Source organism: Microplitis mediator, chromosome 3 (genome assembly GCF_029852145.1).
Source record: "Microplitis mediator isolate UGA2020A chromosome 3, iyMicMedi2.1, whole genome shotgun sequence".
NCBI classification, from domain to species: Eukaryota; Metazoa; Arthropoda; class Insecta; order Hymenoptera; family Braconidae; genus Microplitis; species Microplitis mediator.
Genome location: NC_079971.1, coordinates 11773691 through 11794410, shown reverse-complemented (window position 1 = coordinate 11794410; position 20720 = coordinate 11773691). Strand labels below are relative to the sequence as shown.

The following is a 20720-nucleotide window of genomic DNA, read 5'->3' as shown; positions in this document are numbered from 1 at the left end:
GAAGGTTAAGAATGTCTGTAAAATTAGCCGACCCAACTCAATAAAATTGAATTTAAATTAAGTCAAAATTAGGGGCTTTTTATGTGCGTGTTACGTTCTGGCTCTAATTAAATTTAAATAAAAATTTTTAGAAATTTTTTTTTTGAAGTCTCGAATTATTTATTCTCCACAGTGGGCGAAGAAACGGTTCGACACTTCTTATAATCATAATTAATTAATAAATTAATAAATCGTTACTTTGTTGGCGATATTATTTTTATTCACCGCCAGCAATGTAACGGAAATCTCTTGCGATAAGAGAGTCGCCGTGGCTCGCGGATAGTCTAAACAGATGACGATGCATGAGACCCGGGCCACGACGATTCTCTCATAGGAAACCTGAGATGCAACGTTAACAGTTTTGATAATGTATTATACCAAGGAGCGACAGAATCAAGTTAGTCGATCACAAGATCTAGTAGAGCTAAGAACTCTACACAAACCTGCTGGCTTGATCCTGTCACTCGGACTTGAAGCAAAATATATATCCGTATTTTATTCAAATACGCACTCTTTATTTAAACTTTGGGCGCCGCTACGGGCAGCCCAATACTCTCACCTGTTCCGGGCGCCGATACCGGCAGCCTGAACGCTTCCTTTCCGAATCTGAAATTCATGCTTCGAGGCCGATGACGCAGGAGGTCAGGATGTGCGGTACAGCTCGGTCGCAGGATTCGAGGTGTTATCGCGGACCTCACCGAAGGTCGTCTGAGAATTAAGTCGGAGGAAGTTTTTGTTGAGCTTTCGAGCTCATGTGTTGTTGAGCTTGCGAGCTCGTGTGTTGTTGAGCTTCCAAGCTCGTGTGTTGTTGAGCCTTCGAGCTCTGGTGGTTGATCGACCAATTGGGATTACTTTCCTCTACGAAGGAACCGAGTCTTCAAAGCTCGTCTCGTTTGCACCCAGAGGACGTATCAAGGGATTATTTGGGCCGACTTATGGGGCCCATAATCCCCACCATGGTAAGTCAATAAACTTTTTTAGCATAAAATAAAAGAAGGTCAACAGCTGACGCACCTGGGGTCTATCGACACCGTAACGACGTCAACCTGGTAAAATTAAAAATATTCTGTCTGATTAATAGATAAACCAGAATGTAACAGTGCGCAAACAGCAAATAGGTGCACAAACAATTTCTGCAAATTTAAAAAAAACGGATGCACTGCCAGAATTTCAAATTCTGGCAAAACATTTATGTAAAGTGAGCGAATAAAACCAGAGGATCTGGTTAAGGCGTGAGGTTTTAAACAATTAAAAATTACACCAGAATTAGTAAAGAATAAATTAAAGATTTATTTACACTTTTTACATATACTTGTTATTAGGAATAATTATTTATAGCGAACTCAACAATAAAATATACGGAAGTGCTAATGCGACAATACTGAAAAAGAATCACGTATAAAATGTCGACACGTGGTCGGTAGCGGTTACGTTCACGGAAATTAATTTACTTATTAATTACACTCGAATGGCAATTTATTTATACTCAATAAATAGCAGCCTTAATTTACTGACTAAATATTGAGAATAAATTAGCACAAGGGTTTTGTATTAGTTCACAAGAGTATAGAGAATATTATCAAAGCGGTTTTAGCACACGAGGTATTCAGTACAAGAGCACGTTGTAGAAGAGAATAATGAAACGATGGCGTCTTCCTTCGTTCCCGCTTGGAGGAGATGATGACAGCATGGCTGTCCTAGCGAATTTTCCCATTGGCTTAAAAGCGCGCCAACAGGAAACAGTTAGTAGCTGATTTTTCTTATTGGCAGCTGAGCACGCCGTTATGAGACGAATTTTCCAATTGGCCGGCTAATATAATACGAATTATCTTATTGGCCGGCTAGTAGCGGCTTCTCATGCAGTTTTTACACGGTCATGAGCAATAAATTACAAGTGTCGGGCCCATATAGCGAGTGACCCGGCACTATTCTGACCTTGAAGTCAGTAGCGAGTCCGGCAACTCCCGGAATAGCGAAAATGCACGAAGGATTTGAAATTAAGGGGGGGGGTAGGGTTTTAAAGGCGAAAAAAAAGCATATTGTTGTAATTTTTCCCGGCGAGATGAGCAATATAATTTCATTAAACTTAATCACATATTATTGTACAACTTTTAAAGAATATCAGAAAAAATTTTCAACAAAAAGTATTGATTAATAAGCCGGTGACGTTGAATCTCCGAAGGCGCCTCGAAAAAAAGTCGATTTGCGGTGAACATCATTACTCGTTACCGGATCATCGGAAAAAAAAAAATTGATATGCATTTTAAAGTTGATGTATTTCTCGAGGTAACCACGAAGAGTTTTTTTTTTTTCGATTTTTTGCAGCACTTGGAAGTGAAAAACGCGATTTTAGCTCAAAAAATCGCGGTTAATTTGTTATTAAAAAATAGAAAAAAACGGAAAACAAAAAAAAATTCTTCGTCGTTACCGGTTGATTTATGTAAAGAAGTAATGTTTAAATTTTCAAAAGGTTCGGTTCAGTACATTTTGAGTTATGATTTTCACGGACTTTAAAAATAACGTTTTCGGGAAAATCCATTTAAGGTTTTTTATTCGTGAAAATTTGAAATAAACTATCAATAAAAGAATATGAATTTTTATACTTATATTGAGTTATCAGTTTACATCCTTTGAAAGACACACAGCCGGAGAAAGGGATTCGGAAGAACAAAGAAAATTGCAGCCGATTTCTACTAGAGGTATGTAGGGGCAGGTCGAGCGAGTATAAAAATCAGGTATACCGGCTGGTCATTTGAAACGCTGTAACTCCGTTAGTTTCACTCGGATTGATTTCAAATTTGTACACAATATTATCGACATATTGTTCATTCAGAGAAAAATAAAAAAAATAAATAAAAAAAAATAATTTTAATACCCTATCCTCCCCTTCATCAAGCTCGTGACTGAACAATTTAATAAAAGTAATTATTTTTTTTTTTGTGGCGTAAAAATTAAGTGCTTCCGAAAACCTTGATGCATTCTCCAAAAAAAAAGAGTTTTTTAGGAAAAGTATATAACTGCCGCTAGGAAAGCTGGGTATCCATAACAAAAAGATATAAATCAGAGCATATGTACTACACTGCAAAAAAAGCAGTCTTAAAAATGGATTCAATTTAACATCGGGCAGTGTTAAAATAAAATAACACCGGTGTAAAAAGGGTCAGCTAATTTTACAGACATCGACTATTAAATGTTGGAGTAAGAGGTATGAATGAGAGAAAAAGATTTAATAAAAAAAAGAAAAGAATCTGTATATTTTCGTATAAAATTATAATGTTGTTTCTACATGTGTGTATTAAAATTAAATACATACAATTAGACTGACCACTCAGCTTGAGGCGGTTTACAATTTTGCTGATCACACTCTCTCACAATTTACCACTTTGAATTTTGTGATCGCGAAATCGTACAATTATTATTTTTATTTTTAATTGTGCTGGGACACTGCACTGTGGCTTCGTGATTTTATTTCAGCGAAATTAATTATTCTGTACGGACTCGAAGCTACTGGGATACCGAGAGGATGCACTCCCCTATCTGTCAAATACGAACGCGGATATTTTTTTGAACTTCGGATTTTGATCTAGGAGTCTGGATTCCTAGGCTGTAGACCGTCACGATACCGATGATCCTAATTTGGGTGAGTTGGATCGACCATGATTTCAGCAAGTTGTGCAAGTTCAGCAAGTCAAAATTGTAACTCTGATTCACGGTACTAATTGGACGGGCAGTTAGAACTAATCTGTACTTCTGAATCTGTAGATTTCCGGAGCGAAAACCGCCAGAGGTTACTTCTGATAAGCGATTGACTGTATTCGTTAGTTTTTTGGCAGTTCATATACTCTAGTTCTGATAGGAAAGTCATATGTTTTTCTGATGCAATCTTCCGGTCCAGGTCATCATTTTGGACAACAACATGATGAGTGAGTACATGGATCCGGGTTAGGCATAGCTTTTTAAAGATTGTAAAAGCCCATGTATGGAAATTGGATGATATCGTTTTTGTAAACAACAACGGGATGAGTAAGTGTTCTATTAGAAGTACATAGATCTGGGTATAGCTTTCGAAATGTCAGAGATGACTCGGAATATGGGAATGAGATAGTCATAAAATTTTTATGACCGTTCAAATTTAATGAGAGGTCCGGTGCACACGTGCAGGTGTCCCACTGAGTCGCAGCAAACTATATTTTTGGGTACTACGTCCGTACACACACATACATACTCTCTTGTTACTGTATAGTAAATAAATGTACGCAGGTAAGTGTGGATGCAAGATGAGCATGCAGCTAGATGACGTAGTTGGGTTTGAGGATAGGCTCTGCTTTTTTGTTAGAGAGAGAGAGAGAGACAGGTATACTATCCTATCTGTCGATCTTTGTCTGTTCTTCTTATCGTGCATGCACTTTCATAGGTACCTGCGAAAAGGTAAAAAGATATCCACGTAAAGATTTGAGGTATGGCTAGGTAAACCTTGCTTAAAAGAAAAATGAAAATAAATGGGTAAATCGCGATACGTATATATCGATTGTTACAATAATTCCGATGCAATGATAATGAAGAAAAGCTTCGTTGAGATGAAAAAATCTTACAATTCAATGTTATTAACATTGTAAATTTTCACGTTTATTTAATGTATGCAAAGTTTTTTTAAATTTTATAAATATTAATTTATTATTATTAGTTACTCCATGTAAATATTCAATAAACATGATATTTTATCAATTCAAGTTAGAGTAAACAAACAAGATTTTTTAATAGCGCGGAAAATATTTTCAAAAATTGTAATGTAAAAAAAAACATATACACATGTATATGTATTAAGTAAGAGTCGATACATCAGATTTCTGAATGAAGTCAGAGATATGAATACATTAAGATTTTACAAAATTGATGTCTTATCCATGCCATCCTAAGGAGCTCCTAATTGTGACTTCATGAAGAAGTTAAAAAAAGAATACATTACCTTGCTATGCTCTTGCGAGAAAAATGTATCTACTCGTTTTTGTTCAGAATGCGTGGTAACCCAAGACTTTTTTCGCCAGTACAAGCATACCGCAAACCCTCGTTTTGATCCTATTTATCGAAAATAGCTATTTTAATTTAGGAGTTTTAGAAAAAGTATAATTGGTTAGTTTTTTAAAATTTCTATTGTAGTAATGGTTTTAATTTTTTTTAAAACTCATAAGAAGTAACTTTCTGATGTATCATTTACAATTTTTAATCATTATAACTTAAGTTTAATAAATATCTGGAAAGTGTCATTCAACTAAGTTAAAACTTACAATTACCCTGATTAGAAAATACGATTTTTGACGATTCAAAACAATTAAAAATTCAATTGTCATGAAGCGTCTCTATTACTCATAATCGTCGTGGTTTTCCACATTTAATCGTCTCTAATCATCAAAAGACTGTTTATTATTTAACGATTAAAAACGATTTTTGACGATTAAAAATTTCAAATCGTCATGAACCATTTTTAATCTTCATACTGGATGAGAAATTGTGATATTATTTTACGATTAAAGACGATTTATGACAAGTAAAAATTTCTAATCGTCATGAATCGTCTTTAATCCTAAAATCATGTTGCAATTTATGATTCTGTATAAGAATTATGAGAGAATTTGTTCCATAAAGAAATGGTCACTGCCCCTCGATTAGATTAATCAACGATTACGATTGTGATTTACTTAGTTATAAATTCTGGATTTTAGCCAAGAATTTTTCTTACTTTTAATCAAGTGCTTGATTAGGTCCGAGTCCGACGCTACCGATTTCCTTCTCCTTTTCAAAACTCCCCAAATTGTTTTTATATCTTTTTTTATATCACGTACACGGTCTCAGGTGTTCACTTGGATTGCTGGTCCGGTTCAGTCTTCTTCACTGCTGTATTGCCCTTATAGCTAATCAGCTCGCCTGATATCGGCAATTATTGAAAATTTTCTCCCCTACATAGTTTCTAAGTTAGTCTGGTGGACGAGTCCCTTAAATTAGCGCACCCAGCGACGTTGATAAAATAGTTTACGCTTACGGGGTTAACTCAGGGTAATTGATCAACCACAGTAAATCAATCAGATTTAAATTTAAATATTTAAATTTTACTTCATTACATCTGTAAATATCTCAAAATGGCCAAACTACAAGTTACCACCTCTGTGCTTTGCACGGCAGTACAATAATCCGTACCTCTCTGAGAAATTTTCTTCTCACAGCACACAAATACACCCAGAAAGCTTCTCCATCCTCCCCCTATTACTCTGACCCTGGGCTTTATTTAATTAATTAATTAAATATTTCTATATGTTTGTTTAACTCGAATGACGTTGCAAAGTGTTCCTAATTATATCTAGGAATTAATTCTCTAAAAATCACGTTTTTAGGAGTGGCAAATAATTTAATAAAAATTGATTTTATTTATTAAATCAGTGGCGGTGATATAAGGGGAAATATTGATTTTCCCTCGTTTGACGGTCAATTCCGTTCAGCCGTAAAAAATGCGTCCACCACACAAACACCTAGCTAACGTTTTATTTCATGCATTAAATAATTATGGTGGCATACTGTTATGTTAGATTATGCCCACTATTGTCCTTAAAATAATGGATAAATCCTGAAAATCAAACAATTTGGATTAGCAATATTTCAATAAATTAATTATAAATAAATATAAATAAATAAATATAAATTATGTACAGCACGTGCAATTACACTGTGTTGCGCATGCGCGCTGGTAGCAAGCAAACAGTTGCCTCGAACGGTGACGTATCGAGAAAATGCCTGCGTAACGATCTAAATTTTAAAATTTAATACTCAATAAGTAATTTATTTCTCTATACTGAAATCTTTACGTGACAAATAACAATGGTGTAAATACGAGTATTGATTGTTTACTTAAATCTTCTGATTTAACTACATTTGAAACAAGAGCTGATTCAAATATTTTTTGTCCTTCGATATTATTGAAACCTTTAATCTGTTTATTTTTTATCGGTAAAAACCCAAATTTAACTTTTTAACTTCCCGCTAAGAAAATTGTAAATTTTCAAAAATTCGGGAAGTTATTGGTTTCGGTCCGATTTACGAAAATCGAATTTCCATCAGATGTCGACGTTTTGAGGTCCTAGAAAGCTATTCTGACTAATTTCAAGATGATGTCCGAGTGTATGTATGCATGTATGTACGTACGTACGTACATACCTGTATCTTTTAAACGGATAAACCGATTTTGAACTTTAAGGTGTCATTCGACGCGGATAGTCAATATCTTGAAGCCGTGAGAAAATTGAGCTTGATAGGTAGGGCTCGTTCAGAGATATTCCAAAAATAAAGTTTTTTCCAAAATGTTTTTCTTGGATAACTTTTAATGTGCTGGATGGATTAGTTCCAAAATAGACTGGGCTCTAGAGCTTTATAAGCCGCGTCGAATGCCGCCTCAACCATCAAAATCGGTTCATTCGTACGAGAGAAACCGTTGTCGAAAGAATTAAAAAAAAATTTTTTTTTATTTTTTCTGAAATATCTAAAAAACGACTCGATAAATTGAATTTAAAATTGGATCAGCTTTAGAACTTGACAAAACGCGTCGATTGCCACCTCAACCGTCTCACTCGGTTTATTCGTTTGAGAGATATCGTTGGAGAAAAAATGGTGAAAAACGTTTTTTTTCGAAAACAACAGCATACACACGTATTTTCGAGCTCGAAGAGCTCGAAAAAGTATTCATAATAATGTTTTCGAGGTTCTTGAGCTCGAAAACAGCGGGAAGTTTTGGGGCTGGCCCGCAGGGTCAACTGGCAGACCGATTTTTTTTTTTTCATTCTTTATGTAACTTGATATTATTTATTGCACTGTTTACGTCAGAATAGGTTTCTCATTCAACTTCAGGGTGCTCTACTTTCGACAGAAGTACTGTCTCTACATTCTGGACACAATCCCTGTAAATCATAACGAGGAGTATTTGTTGACAACTGGAAAGCATTCTATACCTAAGCCATCCAGTTAATCCTACGAATAATTCGTTATTTTTGAAGCGTAATACTATGGAAGGCGGATTTCCGTAGAAAGTCGAGCATTTAACGCTTATTCATTAGAATTACTTATCATTAAGCTTTACTGCCACCAAATTTCAATGTGTACTTTGAGAAAATATCATACTATTAGTTGATCGCTAAATATAATTTTACTTACTTCAAGAGTCCCCCACTTTCCATCTTCGACTCTGACTAATTCATAAGTGAACCCTATTTCATCGGAGAATTTTTGCAGTAAGTCAATACAAAATCCACTGCAACATTGATAAAAACTTTCGTTTCGGTGCGCCGATTGGATATCAATTCTGTAACAATTTAATTCGATTATAAACCCATCTTCAATATTTGCCTATCAACGAAACAATAAAATAACGCAGATTCACATGGTTTCATTTCCATGCACAATATGATATTTGACGACCAAATACTACATTCTTACAAGTAGTGGATGGCTAAAGATTTAATTGGAAAAAAAATTCATAATCTTTTCATTTATCCTTGCCTTACAGCTATTTGTTTATGTGATCTTACGCTCTTGTCGTAAATTTTTTTATTAAAAAATTAATGACTTGTTAACTATTCAAGGTAGACACGTTGATAAGGACCCATTTTATTCGTTATTCTGTATTCTACATGGAGAAAAAAAACCATCATCCATTACTACGCCGAACACTAATACGGTCAGTATAGTATACAAAATGAAAGAATTTCTTTGAAAATCTTAAAAATTACTCTAATGACAGCAATGGTTACTGTCTCTGACTACAATCAGTAATATTGACTACATCACGGGGATAACAGTAATAGTTACTCCACGAGCATTCATTGTTAACCTCTCTGAAAGTAACTATCACTCCTTAGACTGGTTTCTTTGCGATACAACAGAGTTATGAGTAGTTAATACTTCACTTTTGTGACTAATGCTGGGCACAGTAACCAGTCATGTCACAAACCACAATCGCAAACACACTGCGCACGCTTCACAATCACAGGAAGCATGTTTAACGTAAGCCGTTTTACAATTGGCGACGGAGACACGAATAAATCCGGTAAACCGTATGCGGTCATCCACGTGTATACAAAATTTGAAATAATTTCCTAAGTAATAATTAATTTAATATGAGGTAAAAGACCCTATTGTTGACCATGACTCAGTTTCTGACCTTTTCAACTTTTTTCTAACTTACTTAAAAAAATATAGCTTTAATAAGACAATCGATTTTTACTTAATTTATAGTAATCTATTCTGAGCCAAATTAATGGCAGTTTAAAAAACATAAAGATTATTAACTGAAAAAAAACAATGTTTTAGTCATAGGTGGCTAAGGAAGCCATTTTTTAAGTGTAGTCTAAACAGTTGACGTAAGAAGGTGCGACAGTTGAATTTGTGCACTAATCATCATGTCAGTAAAAAAATTTAATAAAAAATGTATGGATCGATCAATATTGTATTAAAATTTATTTTAATATACGTATAAAAAATATTAAAATGAGTTTCGTTGCTGAAATTTGAGGGTCAATAACTAGGCTCAATTTTAAAGGTGTGATGAAGTTGTTGACCCTCAAATTCTAACCTACGACGAACGAGGTTATCTATTTATCTACATGTCTATAAAATGTAAAAATGACAGCATTAAAAGTTTTATTGAATAATTTTCAATTATATTCTATAATAAAGGTATAAATTGACATTTTATATTTATTTTTATAAATAAAAGATCATATTTGGATCTTGAAAGTATATTTTTTGAGAGATAAAATGGAGGAAAAAAAATAAACCAAAGTAGTTTTAACAAATGATTTTGATTTGTTCATTTTTGTAGTGTTTTATAGCATGACTAATTATTTATATTTTATATATTAAAAAAAACTACACTTACCCAAAAAATTAAAGGGACAAAAAAATTTTATAAATTTTTTAGTGATTTATGGAAGGCTGTATCTTCGTAGCAAACGATCGTATCGAAAAAACAAAAAAAGCCAATTGAAGCTTGAAACCTCTAATTTGAAAATCTTCCAGCAAAATATTTTTTCGAGCCACGGTTTTTGCGGAATCATAAGAAAAAGGTCGAGACAAAATTTTTCTAAATTTTTTGGTTTTGTTTTTAAGGTCTACAGGGCCGGGAAAAATTTTTTCAAAAAAACGAATTCACGGCTTTCTTAGGAAATTTATTCAGCTACAATTTGCTTTGTTTCTCTGTACGACAATTTGCTGCTGAGATATCAGCCTTCAAATGAAAAAGGATCCTTTTGTCTTTGATTATTGATATCTCAGCAAACAATGGCCGCACAGTAATTTAAAGGGCAGTTTAAGAAACTTGAATAAATTTCCTACAAGCTTCATTTTCGATTTTTTCAAAAAAAAATTTTTTTTTTTCCTTGATATCCATTTTAAAAAACCCTAAAAAAATGGCCATTTTCTGGTTTTTTAGTCAGCTCATTGCTCCTATGCAAATATTGATAAAAAAAATAATGTTGCCAGGTAATTTTACAGCTTAATGTACCCTCAAAAACCCTAGGAATTTTCAGATTGATCCATCGAACCGTTTGTCCGGGCCGATTGCTCAAAGTTTTACAAAAGAATTAAAGGAACAAAATTTTGTTCCTTAATTTGTGTAATCATTACCAAAATGAAAAAATCAATTTTTTTTTTATTTTCCTTCATTTTTTCGTTAATTCCACAGTAAATGTAAGGTAAAGAGGAGAAAAAAAAAAATTCCGGAAAACGAGATAAAACAAGAATTTTTTTACTTTTTTTTTTCCATTTTATACAGTTTTTTTTTTTTTTTTTCGTTTTCCGGAAATTTTTTTTTTCTTGAATGAAGGGAAATTCGAAAAAAAATGATTTTTTCATTTTGGTAATGATTACACAAATTAAGGAACAAAACTTGTTCCTTTAATTGTTTTGTAAAACTTTGAGCAATCGGCCCGGACAAACGGTTCAATGGATCAATCTGAAATTTTCCAGGGTTTTTGAGGGTACATTAAGCTGTAAAATTACCTGGCAACATTATTTTTTTTATCCATATTTGCATAGGAGCGATGAGCTGTCTAAAAAACCAGAAAATGGCTATTTTTTAAGGGTTTTTCAAATGGATATCAAGGATGAAAAAAAATTTTTTTTTGATAAAATCGAAAATGGAGCTGGTAGGAAATTTATTCAAGTTTCTCAAACTGTCCTTCAAATTACTGTGCGGCCATTATTTGCTGAGATATCAATAATCAAAGACAAAAGGATCCTTTTCATTTGAAGGCTGATATCTCAGCAGCAAATTGTCGTACAGAGGAACAAAAAAAGCAAATTGTAGCTGAATAAATTTCCTAAGAAAGCCGTGAATTCGTTTCTTTGAAAAATTTTTTCTCGGCCCTGTAGACCTTAAAAACAAAACCAAAAAATTTAGAAAAATTTTGTCTCGACCTTTTTCTTATGATTCCGCAAAAACCGTGGCTTGAAAAAACATTTTGCTGGAAGATCTTCAAACTAGAGGTTTTAAGCTTCAATTGGCTTTTTTTTTTCGATACGATCGTTTTTCACGAAGATACAGCCTTCCAAAAATCACTAAAAAATTTATAAAATTATTTTGTTCCTTTAATTTTTTGGATAAGTGTATGTTACGTGTGAGCTTACACCTGAATGTTCTTACTGCGTAACCGATCTTATCGTGCCTAGCTCAGCGTCTCTAGAAATTTAATAGGATGTTATAAAGGGTGTGGGTCGCTCAGTGAAGGAATGACTATATGTGAATTATGTGGATATTTGTTTATTGGACGTCCCCAAAATATGGGAGTACCCAGAAAAGACCCTGAGAGTCTCTTTTACAAATCCAAGATAGCATAAATGAATCGGATATTAATACAATATTTTCATTCAACAATAGCGGCATTAAACTTATTCTTATAGTGATCTGTAATAAAAGTATAGGGCCGGATAGCTCAACTGGTAGAGCACTCGGCGCGTTACCGAATTGGTCTGGGTTCGATTCCCAGTTCGGGCTATCTATATTTTTCTCAATTTATCTATAAATTGTGTTATTGAGAGGTTTGCATGTTTAGGTTTCCACTATATAAAATTAAAAAAAAAAATTTTTTTCAAAAAAATTTTTTTTTGGAATATCTTTAGGAAATTTACAAAACCAACACCCAATAATTTTTAACACGTTTGCATCGCTGCAATTCGTGATTTCACTGATCTCTCAGTCATTAAATTCAAAAAAAATTTTTTTTTTTTTTAATTTTTGTTTCGAAAAAAAAGTTTTTTCTTTTTTGGAAATTTAAGCACTGTCTGCAATAAATTTGTGGACAAAGCTCAGAAAAAATGTTTGTTTTCATCTTGTTAAAGATTATGAGCTTTTCAGAGCAAAAAACGTGATCCTTTAATTTTCTTTTAAATTTGATCGCGTGAAACAAAAAAACGGCTGGTTGGATTAATCTGCTTCTCTGCAGGGTTTTTGTGGACATATTGAACTGTACAATGCACAGTCAACATTATCGTTTTCCACAATCTTTTCGTTTCAGCGCTTGATTTTCCAAAAAACCACAAAAAGCCCTTTTTTTGTTGCATTTTTAAATTCATGTGACGATAGGAAAAATTTTTTTTTTCGGAAAAGCAGTGGCAAATCGTTGAAGGTAATTTATTCAAGTTTTCAAAACCCACCATTAACTTTCTGTGCGATCATTGGTTTCTGAGATATCGATAATCAAAGACAAAAGGATCCTTTTCCATTTGAAGACCGATATCTCGGCGAGAAGTGGATGTATCAAGGTCCATAAAAAAAGAAATTAAAGCTGAATAATGAAGGTATCCGATCCTCACAGTGGTTAAGCAACAATAATTTCTTCTATGCCCGGAGACCAAAAAAAAAAAATTTTTTAAATTCGAAAATTTTTTTGTCGCTGGTTTTTCTAAGATTACTCTAAAACCACTGATGCTAAAAAATTTTGAAGTTCTAATCCAAAAAGTTGATACTTGGAGCTACAATTTCCTTTTTTTTTTTTTTCTTGTACGACCATTTCTCTCAAAGTTAGAGCCTGTTGAAAATTGCCTAAAAATTTAGAATTTTTTTTTGATCCTTTAATTTTTTCCATTAGTGTATATTGATGAATGTAGATCAAATTATTAATTTTTTACATTTATTAGAAAAAATCAAAGTAGATCGAAAAATTAAAAAATTATTAAATTGTATAGATTCTAATCTATACCTTCAATGTAAGAAAATCTAAGTTATCTGAATACTTGTAATGATATCACTGTAGATCTACAATTTGAAAGTTCGTTCAACACTGATGAGAACAGATTTCTTTACGATTTGAATAATATCCAGCACACAATACCAAATCTTAAAGACACGGTACCGAAATGTCAAGTAAAGACAGTTGTTTACAGTCAAATATCCGATTATCAACAGACATTCCAGTGAAAAGCTTCACATTACAGTAAAATACAGCAAATTTACCGCAATTATATGGTGAAATACCGCAATTTAACAAAACTTCTACGGTAAAGTGCTGCACTGTTACCACAACTTTACGGCGAAAATGCGGCATTTTTACCGTGAACTACCGTACTTTCACCGCAACATTGCCGCAAATTTACCGCAGCTTCACCGCAAATTTGCCGTAAATTTGCGGCGTTTCGTCGTGAATTACGGCAATTTACCGTAATTTGCCGTAGATTACCGTAATATACGGTAAATTGCCGTAATTTATGGTAATTCTGCTAGACGCCGTAAATTACGGCAAATTTCGGTAAATCACTGTATTTACCGTAATTCGGATCCGCTAGGGTGAGAACTCTTTTCGTGCTGCATAAGAAAATATCCCTTCGCCGTCTCCAACGGAACTCTTTTCTTCCCACTGTCAAAACTTCTGACCACGCGAAACGTCTGCTCATCGCATTGTCTTTATAAAAGTAAGACTTAATGTAACTAATGTAATGCGATATTTATGTGCAGCTGTATAACGCCTAATGAAACTACAATAAAATGTATTGCTTTCTGAACTAAAATATATCTATTTATTATTTGGTTATTAGTATTAGACGGATGGGCGTCAGCTCACCCGTCACACGCTCCCCCGACTCGAAAAAGAAAGCCATTCTCCCGAATGGTAAAAGGGACAATCCTATTCACGGGGTAAGTCGCATGTGAACTCCCTGATATCACCCGAGATCACGATTCTCCTTCTCGACCAGTTGGAGCTCAGGTTAATTTTTAGCTGCACAACAGTATACGTTGCATACCTGTTCAAAAAAAAATATAATGCTCGAAAAAAAAATAAAATGATGACTTATCTCTTAGGATGCCCTTCGGATTATATGTATATATATTAACGTAAGCTTATGTTCCCTGAAGAGACTCTCTACATACTAAGGAAAATAGAATATTTGTTGAAAGAACAATGCTCAAGAGAATAATAATGATTGATAATTAATGATAATAATAAAAAAAAATTGTAATCTGCATTCCACTGCCTTGCACGTTGTAATTGGGCTTCATCGACCGCAGTCTTCGTGATCCTGAAATCCAATAGACTTGAACGACCCGGTATGCTGGCTGCATCTTCCCTGTGTGGCGTGCCTGCAACAAAACAAATAGGTTGGGAAAAGGGAATGAGGAACAGATAGGTTGCTGATGGTGAGCTCCTCTACAATCTCAAGTTCTTATAATGCCAAATACTCCGACGGACAGTAGTTGCTCTGGTCAAACCTCCTGATTCGCTGTTGTGATGACGAAGCTGAGTTAACTGCAGTATCTCCAAATCCGCATACGATACCCCCGCTTGTTCCTGTGCCTCGTCAGTTCCGATAGCGCTGTGTCCTTCCTTCAATCGGGGTATTTCTACTTTCTTTCCCCTTTTTGTCAGTTTCGATTTTGGCGGCGGCATCGGACTACCTAACATCTTATCCTTTTGCTGAACTGGTTCCATCTTAAGTTCTTCTATAGGTGTCTCTCTCTTGTCTTCCGCCTGTTTCTTGTTTTCCGCCCGAGATCTTCGTTTTGTACATATCTCTGGCTTTTCTGCCGTTGTAATTTTTCCTTCTTCTGCCTGTCTCCCATTTTTCGCTTGAAATTTCCGTTTTGTGCATAGTCTTGAGCACAATCCACACACAATTAAAAATATTACGACACCTAGTCCTATACAGAAATACATGGCTAAGGTCTTGATTCCCACAATTTCAACTCGTATTCGTTCAATTTCCACCATCCGGTGCAGCTCCTGTCGCACCTCTGCCAGCCTGACACCTCCTTTTTCCACAGTGGCTCCATCACCTTGTATTTGCCCCACCGCGGCCATTAGTTTATCCAGGGTAATGTGAGTTCCTTCCGGGATCTTTTCCAACTTTTCCCCAATCTCTGGCCAACCCAGCTCTCTATCCATAATCTTTGCCACGATATGTGTTCCTCGAGTTGGAGTTAAAAATATTTCACCGGTCACTCCCTCACACTCTTCCCGCATCCACATAACTCCCATTACGTTCACTGTCATTTCCTCGGTCTTGTTACCGGCGCAACCAATTTTTACAAGTTCATCGCCCTTGGCAACAAACAGCCAAGCATTCGTATTGTATAACTTCATCCAAAATGTCTTTTCCAACTTGACTACTCTCAAGTCACAATCGTTGATATCGACGTTCTTCCCTGCATACAACATTGCTTCGCATCCTTTCCTGCTTTCCATCTCATGTGCGACAACTCTACTAACTCCAAAGAATCGATTACCGATTACTTTACTTCTTCCGATGTCGTCCTTTGTAAGTGGTATATATTCACCTTCCCTTATGGCAGTATATGGTGTAGTCGGCATTATGATCATCCCATACATCAGTGCTGTTGATAGCATGGTGGGAAATGAATAGTGTTTGATCAGTCTATATTTTGTTCTTAACATAAGCGGCACTCTCCAGATGTATATAATTCTTTGATTATAAACTTGTACCTCTGCATCTATGTTCGCTAGCAATGTTTTTATCCCATCTGAATCCGTTCCCGTAGGACGTTCCATCCCTTTACTGTCTTCTAAAACAACGCCAATGGCCCGCTGAAAATCCGACACCGACAATATCCCATTGAAAATCTGGCCTTCAGTTACCATAAAGGAAGCGAAAAACACTCTTTTACTAACAGACTCGCGGACTTCTAACTCCCCCTCAATTTGATACAAATCCACCTTGTCTTCTTCATTTCCTTTTCCAATGCTGAATTCCTCTTGGTGCCGGAGTATGACCTCGTTATCCCCTGTCCTTACTAAACTATTATTATTTTCCACAAAATTAGATATTTTCTCATAATAATCCATTAAATCGGGCGTTGATTCCGCTGCTCTCCGCCTACACCAATCGCTACTTTCTTCTACCCAGGTTTTTATTTGGTTAACTCGTTTTTCCAATTCCATAAGGTCCTCCTCACTCTTGATCTGCTCCCTTAATTTGTCAAATTCCTTCACTAACCGATCCGTCTCAGCTTCTTCCTCATACATATCTATGAATGTTATTATTTTCCACTCATGCGACAAAACCCTGTATTCCCCGATATCCTCTGAATACAATCCCCGTCTGTTGTCCAATCTTATCATCCTTCCTGTAGTCCCTTCTCCCGTCCTCATCGTGGCGCTGCAACCATTTAATTCATCAAATTTAAAATCATAATCACCCTTCCTTCCTTTTTTTTTGTTTGTTTTTTTTTCATATTTTTTTTTTGTTTTCAAGAGAGAAAAGAACTTTTCACTAAAATAATATAACCGGTCCTTTAATTAATCTCCCTCCCGTTTTTTTTTTCACGCACTTATTTTTAATTTGCGGTTTCCGAAACCGGCTTCCTTCTATTTTTACGTTCCTTTGATTTCTTCTTCTTCTTGCTTTTCAACGGTTCTTCCGCTAATTGTAACAATAAATGTGTTACTGATGACAAAATTGCGCCCACTAAATACAAACTCCAGCCGTATGCTCGATGTAAAATGTATCCATGTACTACCGTGTCGATTATTATTTTCAGCATTTTTATACTTATCATTATGCCTATCAATCCCGCACTAGCCGTTCCAAATATTAAAAATCCTCCCGAAAATTTATCCCATTGCTTTTTTGCGTAACTTTCAATAATTGATTCATCCATAAATTGTGTCATTGATATTCCCGTATTACCAACGATAGTGCGGCCTGTTGCCCCTCTTATTATGGTATTGACCTAAACCGCAGTTTCTATCGGCAGCATTATTCTATTCCTCACTTTTTCCAAATCCTTTTCCGTATATATCCCACTTGTTGCCAAATACCTTGTATCTTCGTAGTTCCAAGTTGGTATGGTCGTTGGCTTTAAGATTTGCGGCTCTTGGATATCCTCGAATCCCGGTCTCATGATGATCCATGCCCCATCTACTTCATATCCAACCGATAGTAGTTGGTTGCAGTCTACAATAGTACCTTGTTTAATCAACATTCTTGATCTAGCCGTGACAAACCAACTCTGATTTTGATAACTCACCGGTAACTCCTGATAACATTCTTCTACCTTCCTTAACTGGGCATCTACCGGTATGCACTTAATTATATAAATGATTTCTCCTGCAACTGTTGCGTAGTATCCTGGTCCTTTCATTATCGCATAAGCGAATTCCTCCGGTTTCAACCCCGACAACATTAGTGCGTTTAATATTACCTGTCGTTCAACTTCACACTTGTGTGTTAATATATCCCTGTAAAGAGATCTCATTTGCCTTTTAATATGTTTTTCTACATACACAAATTTCGAATTTACGTATCTAAATATGTCGAGGTCCTGCGTTGAGATTGGCTTTACTCTCGCTGTTTCTTCACCTGGTTTGAGTACCTTAATTAATAATTTAGGATGTTCCGTTTGTATCAGAGTGTAACCGCATATTTTCTTCTCCATCTCCTTCGCCAGAGCAAATGTTATATCTTCTGTGTTAATCGTATAGATTTCTGGTTCTCTTTTTTCTCCAGACAATAGCGTGCCAGGTCCCTCACTCAAGATTATGTAGCTTGCTGTTTGACATGATTCCTCCCTTATGACCTCCCAAAATGTATTACCTCCTGTTTGATCTATGCACTCTCCTCCAGCCCAGTCGCATCTTGCTCCACTGCTAAGAACTACTTTATTGCTTGCACGTTCCACTATGGCAAAATAGTTCCTAACTGTTACTCTAACGGTCGCTTCCACAATCACTTGACTCCAAGTACCAAACGGGTCACTATATTGTGTTCCCGCACATTTTCCATCCACCTTGGTACTTTCTGCCAACATAATTATCCGATAATGTGCTGCGTTTCTTGTTAATCCCTCCAATTCTGCATTATAACCCAATTTTAAGCTACCAGTCTCATGTAACCTTTTGCATTGTCTGTACTCTAATTCATAAATATATTCTCTTCTTCCATTTGCCACTACGAATGCATGATACCAATCTCCATAATATGTTATCACTCGATTTATTTCTACCCGGCATTCAAACACTTCCGTGTTACTAAATTCTGCTAACTGAAGTAATTGAAGCGATACCGGCTTTTCCTCTGGATTCTTCAACGGTATGTCACACTCGTCCACTTTATTTGCTGATATGGTAGTGACGTTTATAGATATGCTCCCATAATCGCACCCCAATAGTGCTTGTAGGGGTTGAGCCAACAGGATTATTGCTAGCAGTACCATTTTATTCTTGCGCTCCGTCCTGTATTCAAACAAATCTTTTTTCAATTAGCAAAATTCTATGATAATTTGTGATTTACATTTTTAACTTCCCGCTAAGAAAATTGTAAATTTTCAAAAATTCGGGAAGTTATTGGTTTCGGTCCGATTTATGAAAATCGAATTTCCATCAGATGTCGACGTTTCGAGGTCCTAGGAAGCTATCCTGACTAATTTCACGATGATGTCCGCTTGTATGTATGTGTGTACGTATGTACGAACGTACGTACGTACGTACGTATGTATGTATGTAAATATTCATAACTCTTGAACGGATGAACCGATTTTGATCGTTGAGGTGTCATTCGACGCGGCTTGTTAATATCTTGGAGCCGTAAAAATTTGAAATTAATCGGTAGGGTGCGTTCAGAGATATTTCAAAAATAAAATTTTTTCGAAAAATTTTTATTTGGATAACTTTTAATTTGCTCGATGGATTGATTCCAAAATCTAATCAGCTCTAAAACTCTATAAGCCACGTCGAATGCCAGCTCAACTATCAAAATCGGTTCATTTGTTCAAGAGAAACCGTTGACGAAAGAATTCAAAATAAATTTTTTCCTTGGTTTTTTTGAAATTTCTCAAAAACGGCTAAATAAATCAATTTCAAAATTTGATCAGTCTCAGAACTTGATAAAACGTGTCAATTGCCACCTCAACCATCAAAATCGGTTCATTCGTTCGCGAGATATCGTGAGAGAAAGAAATGCTAAAAAATGGTTTTTTACAAAACAATGGCATACAAAAGTATTTGCGAGCTCGAAGAGCTCGAAAATGTATTCACAATAATGTTTTTGAGCTCAACGAGCTCGAAAACAGCGGGAAGTTTTGGGGCTGGCCCGCAGGGTCAACTGACAGACCGATTTTTTTTTATTTATTATTAACTTATCATTTTCACCCTCTGTTATTTAGTAAAATCGATTATTATCATTCATTGTGACTGTGCATAATTCCATCGATTTACCCTTTGATTCGAAATATTATTTATTACTTTACTATCTATCTAATAAAAAAAATATAATTTCTTTACGCTGTGTTTTTTTTTCAATGCTCTTTAATCAGCGTCGAAAAGGATAAAGGAAAGGAGAAAGAGATGGCGAAGAGTACGAGGGAAAAAATTCTAAATCCGCCTAACTGACCTCTTTCGAATTAATCTATCAATCCCACTGATTTGGTTTCTTAATTCGAACAACAACGAAAAATATCATCGATTCAACAATATTTACCACGCATTTAATCGATACGATACTCTAACTCCCTTATACATAAGTGATTATGTGCAATATTCCTCATTACCGTGTAATATGCAGGTAAGTATCTTATTGTATCTCTTACGATCCTTGGATATATATATATATATATATATATATATATATATATATATGGGTCATTCCACCAAATAAAATTATTTTTACGGGGCGACCCTCGTCGATTTGGTTCAAACTTTGTAGAGTCGTTCTATATATTAAAAAAAAAATTCTCTGAAAATTTGAGCCTTTTATATGCAGCTGTTTCAAAGTTATGATTTTTTGAATTTTTTAAAAATTTTTGTTTTCAACTTTTTCATTAATTTTTTTAAAGGAAAAAAATTTTTTTTAAAAATGAGCACATAACAGTTTTTTGTAGGAAAAATTCTCAGCTTTCCAATAAAAATATCTATTTTCCATGTTATGTTACAAAAGACCTTTTAAAATTCGATTAAAGACGAAAAAACGATTTTTATGACTGTGCGGCGCTTGATACATCTAATTTGATATTTTTTTCTGAAAGCTGAGACTTTTTCTCACAAAATATGTGATTTTCACGATGTGCATATTTTTTGTTTGAACAAAATCAATAATTATTTAAATACAAGTCATTGATTTTATAGTTTTAACAAACTGTAATAGTTGATTGTGTGGCAAGAGATGAAACAAAACGATGTCAGAAGAAAGTAGAGTAGGCT

At 34.9% G+C, this 20720-nt stretch overlaps 1 protein-coding gene and 1 long non-coding RNA gene across 10 annotated transcripts in view; both read right to left on the bottom strand.

The window, feature by feature from the left end:
- The window catches only part of LOC130665417 (glutamate receptor ionotropic, NMDA 2B), a 1452633-nt gene that overhangs the window by 477707 nt on the left and 954206 nt on the right, over positions 1-20720 (bottom strand). For all 9 annotated transcript variants that reach the window (XR_008989544.1, XM_057465786.1, XM_057465780.1 and 6 more), the window contains one exon: positions 8233-8380. Coding sequence is in view for 8 of the 9 variants with exons in the window: in XM_057465786.1 (XP_057321769.1) it covers positions 8233-8380 (148 nt within the window). In the remaining variant the exon portion in view is untranslated. The remainder of the gene's footprint in view (positions 1-8232; positions 8381-20720) is intronic.
- LOC130665421 (uncharacterized) lies at positions 4190-6616 on the bottom strand. Its single transcript, XR_008989545.1, has 3 exons — positions 5777-6616; positions 5006-5115; positions 4190-4457 (listed from the first exon to the last, which is right to left on the bottom strand). It is a non-coding gene; the product is annotated as an uncharacterized LOC130665421 (long non-coding RNA).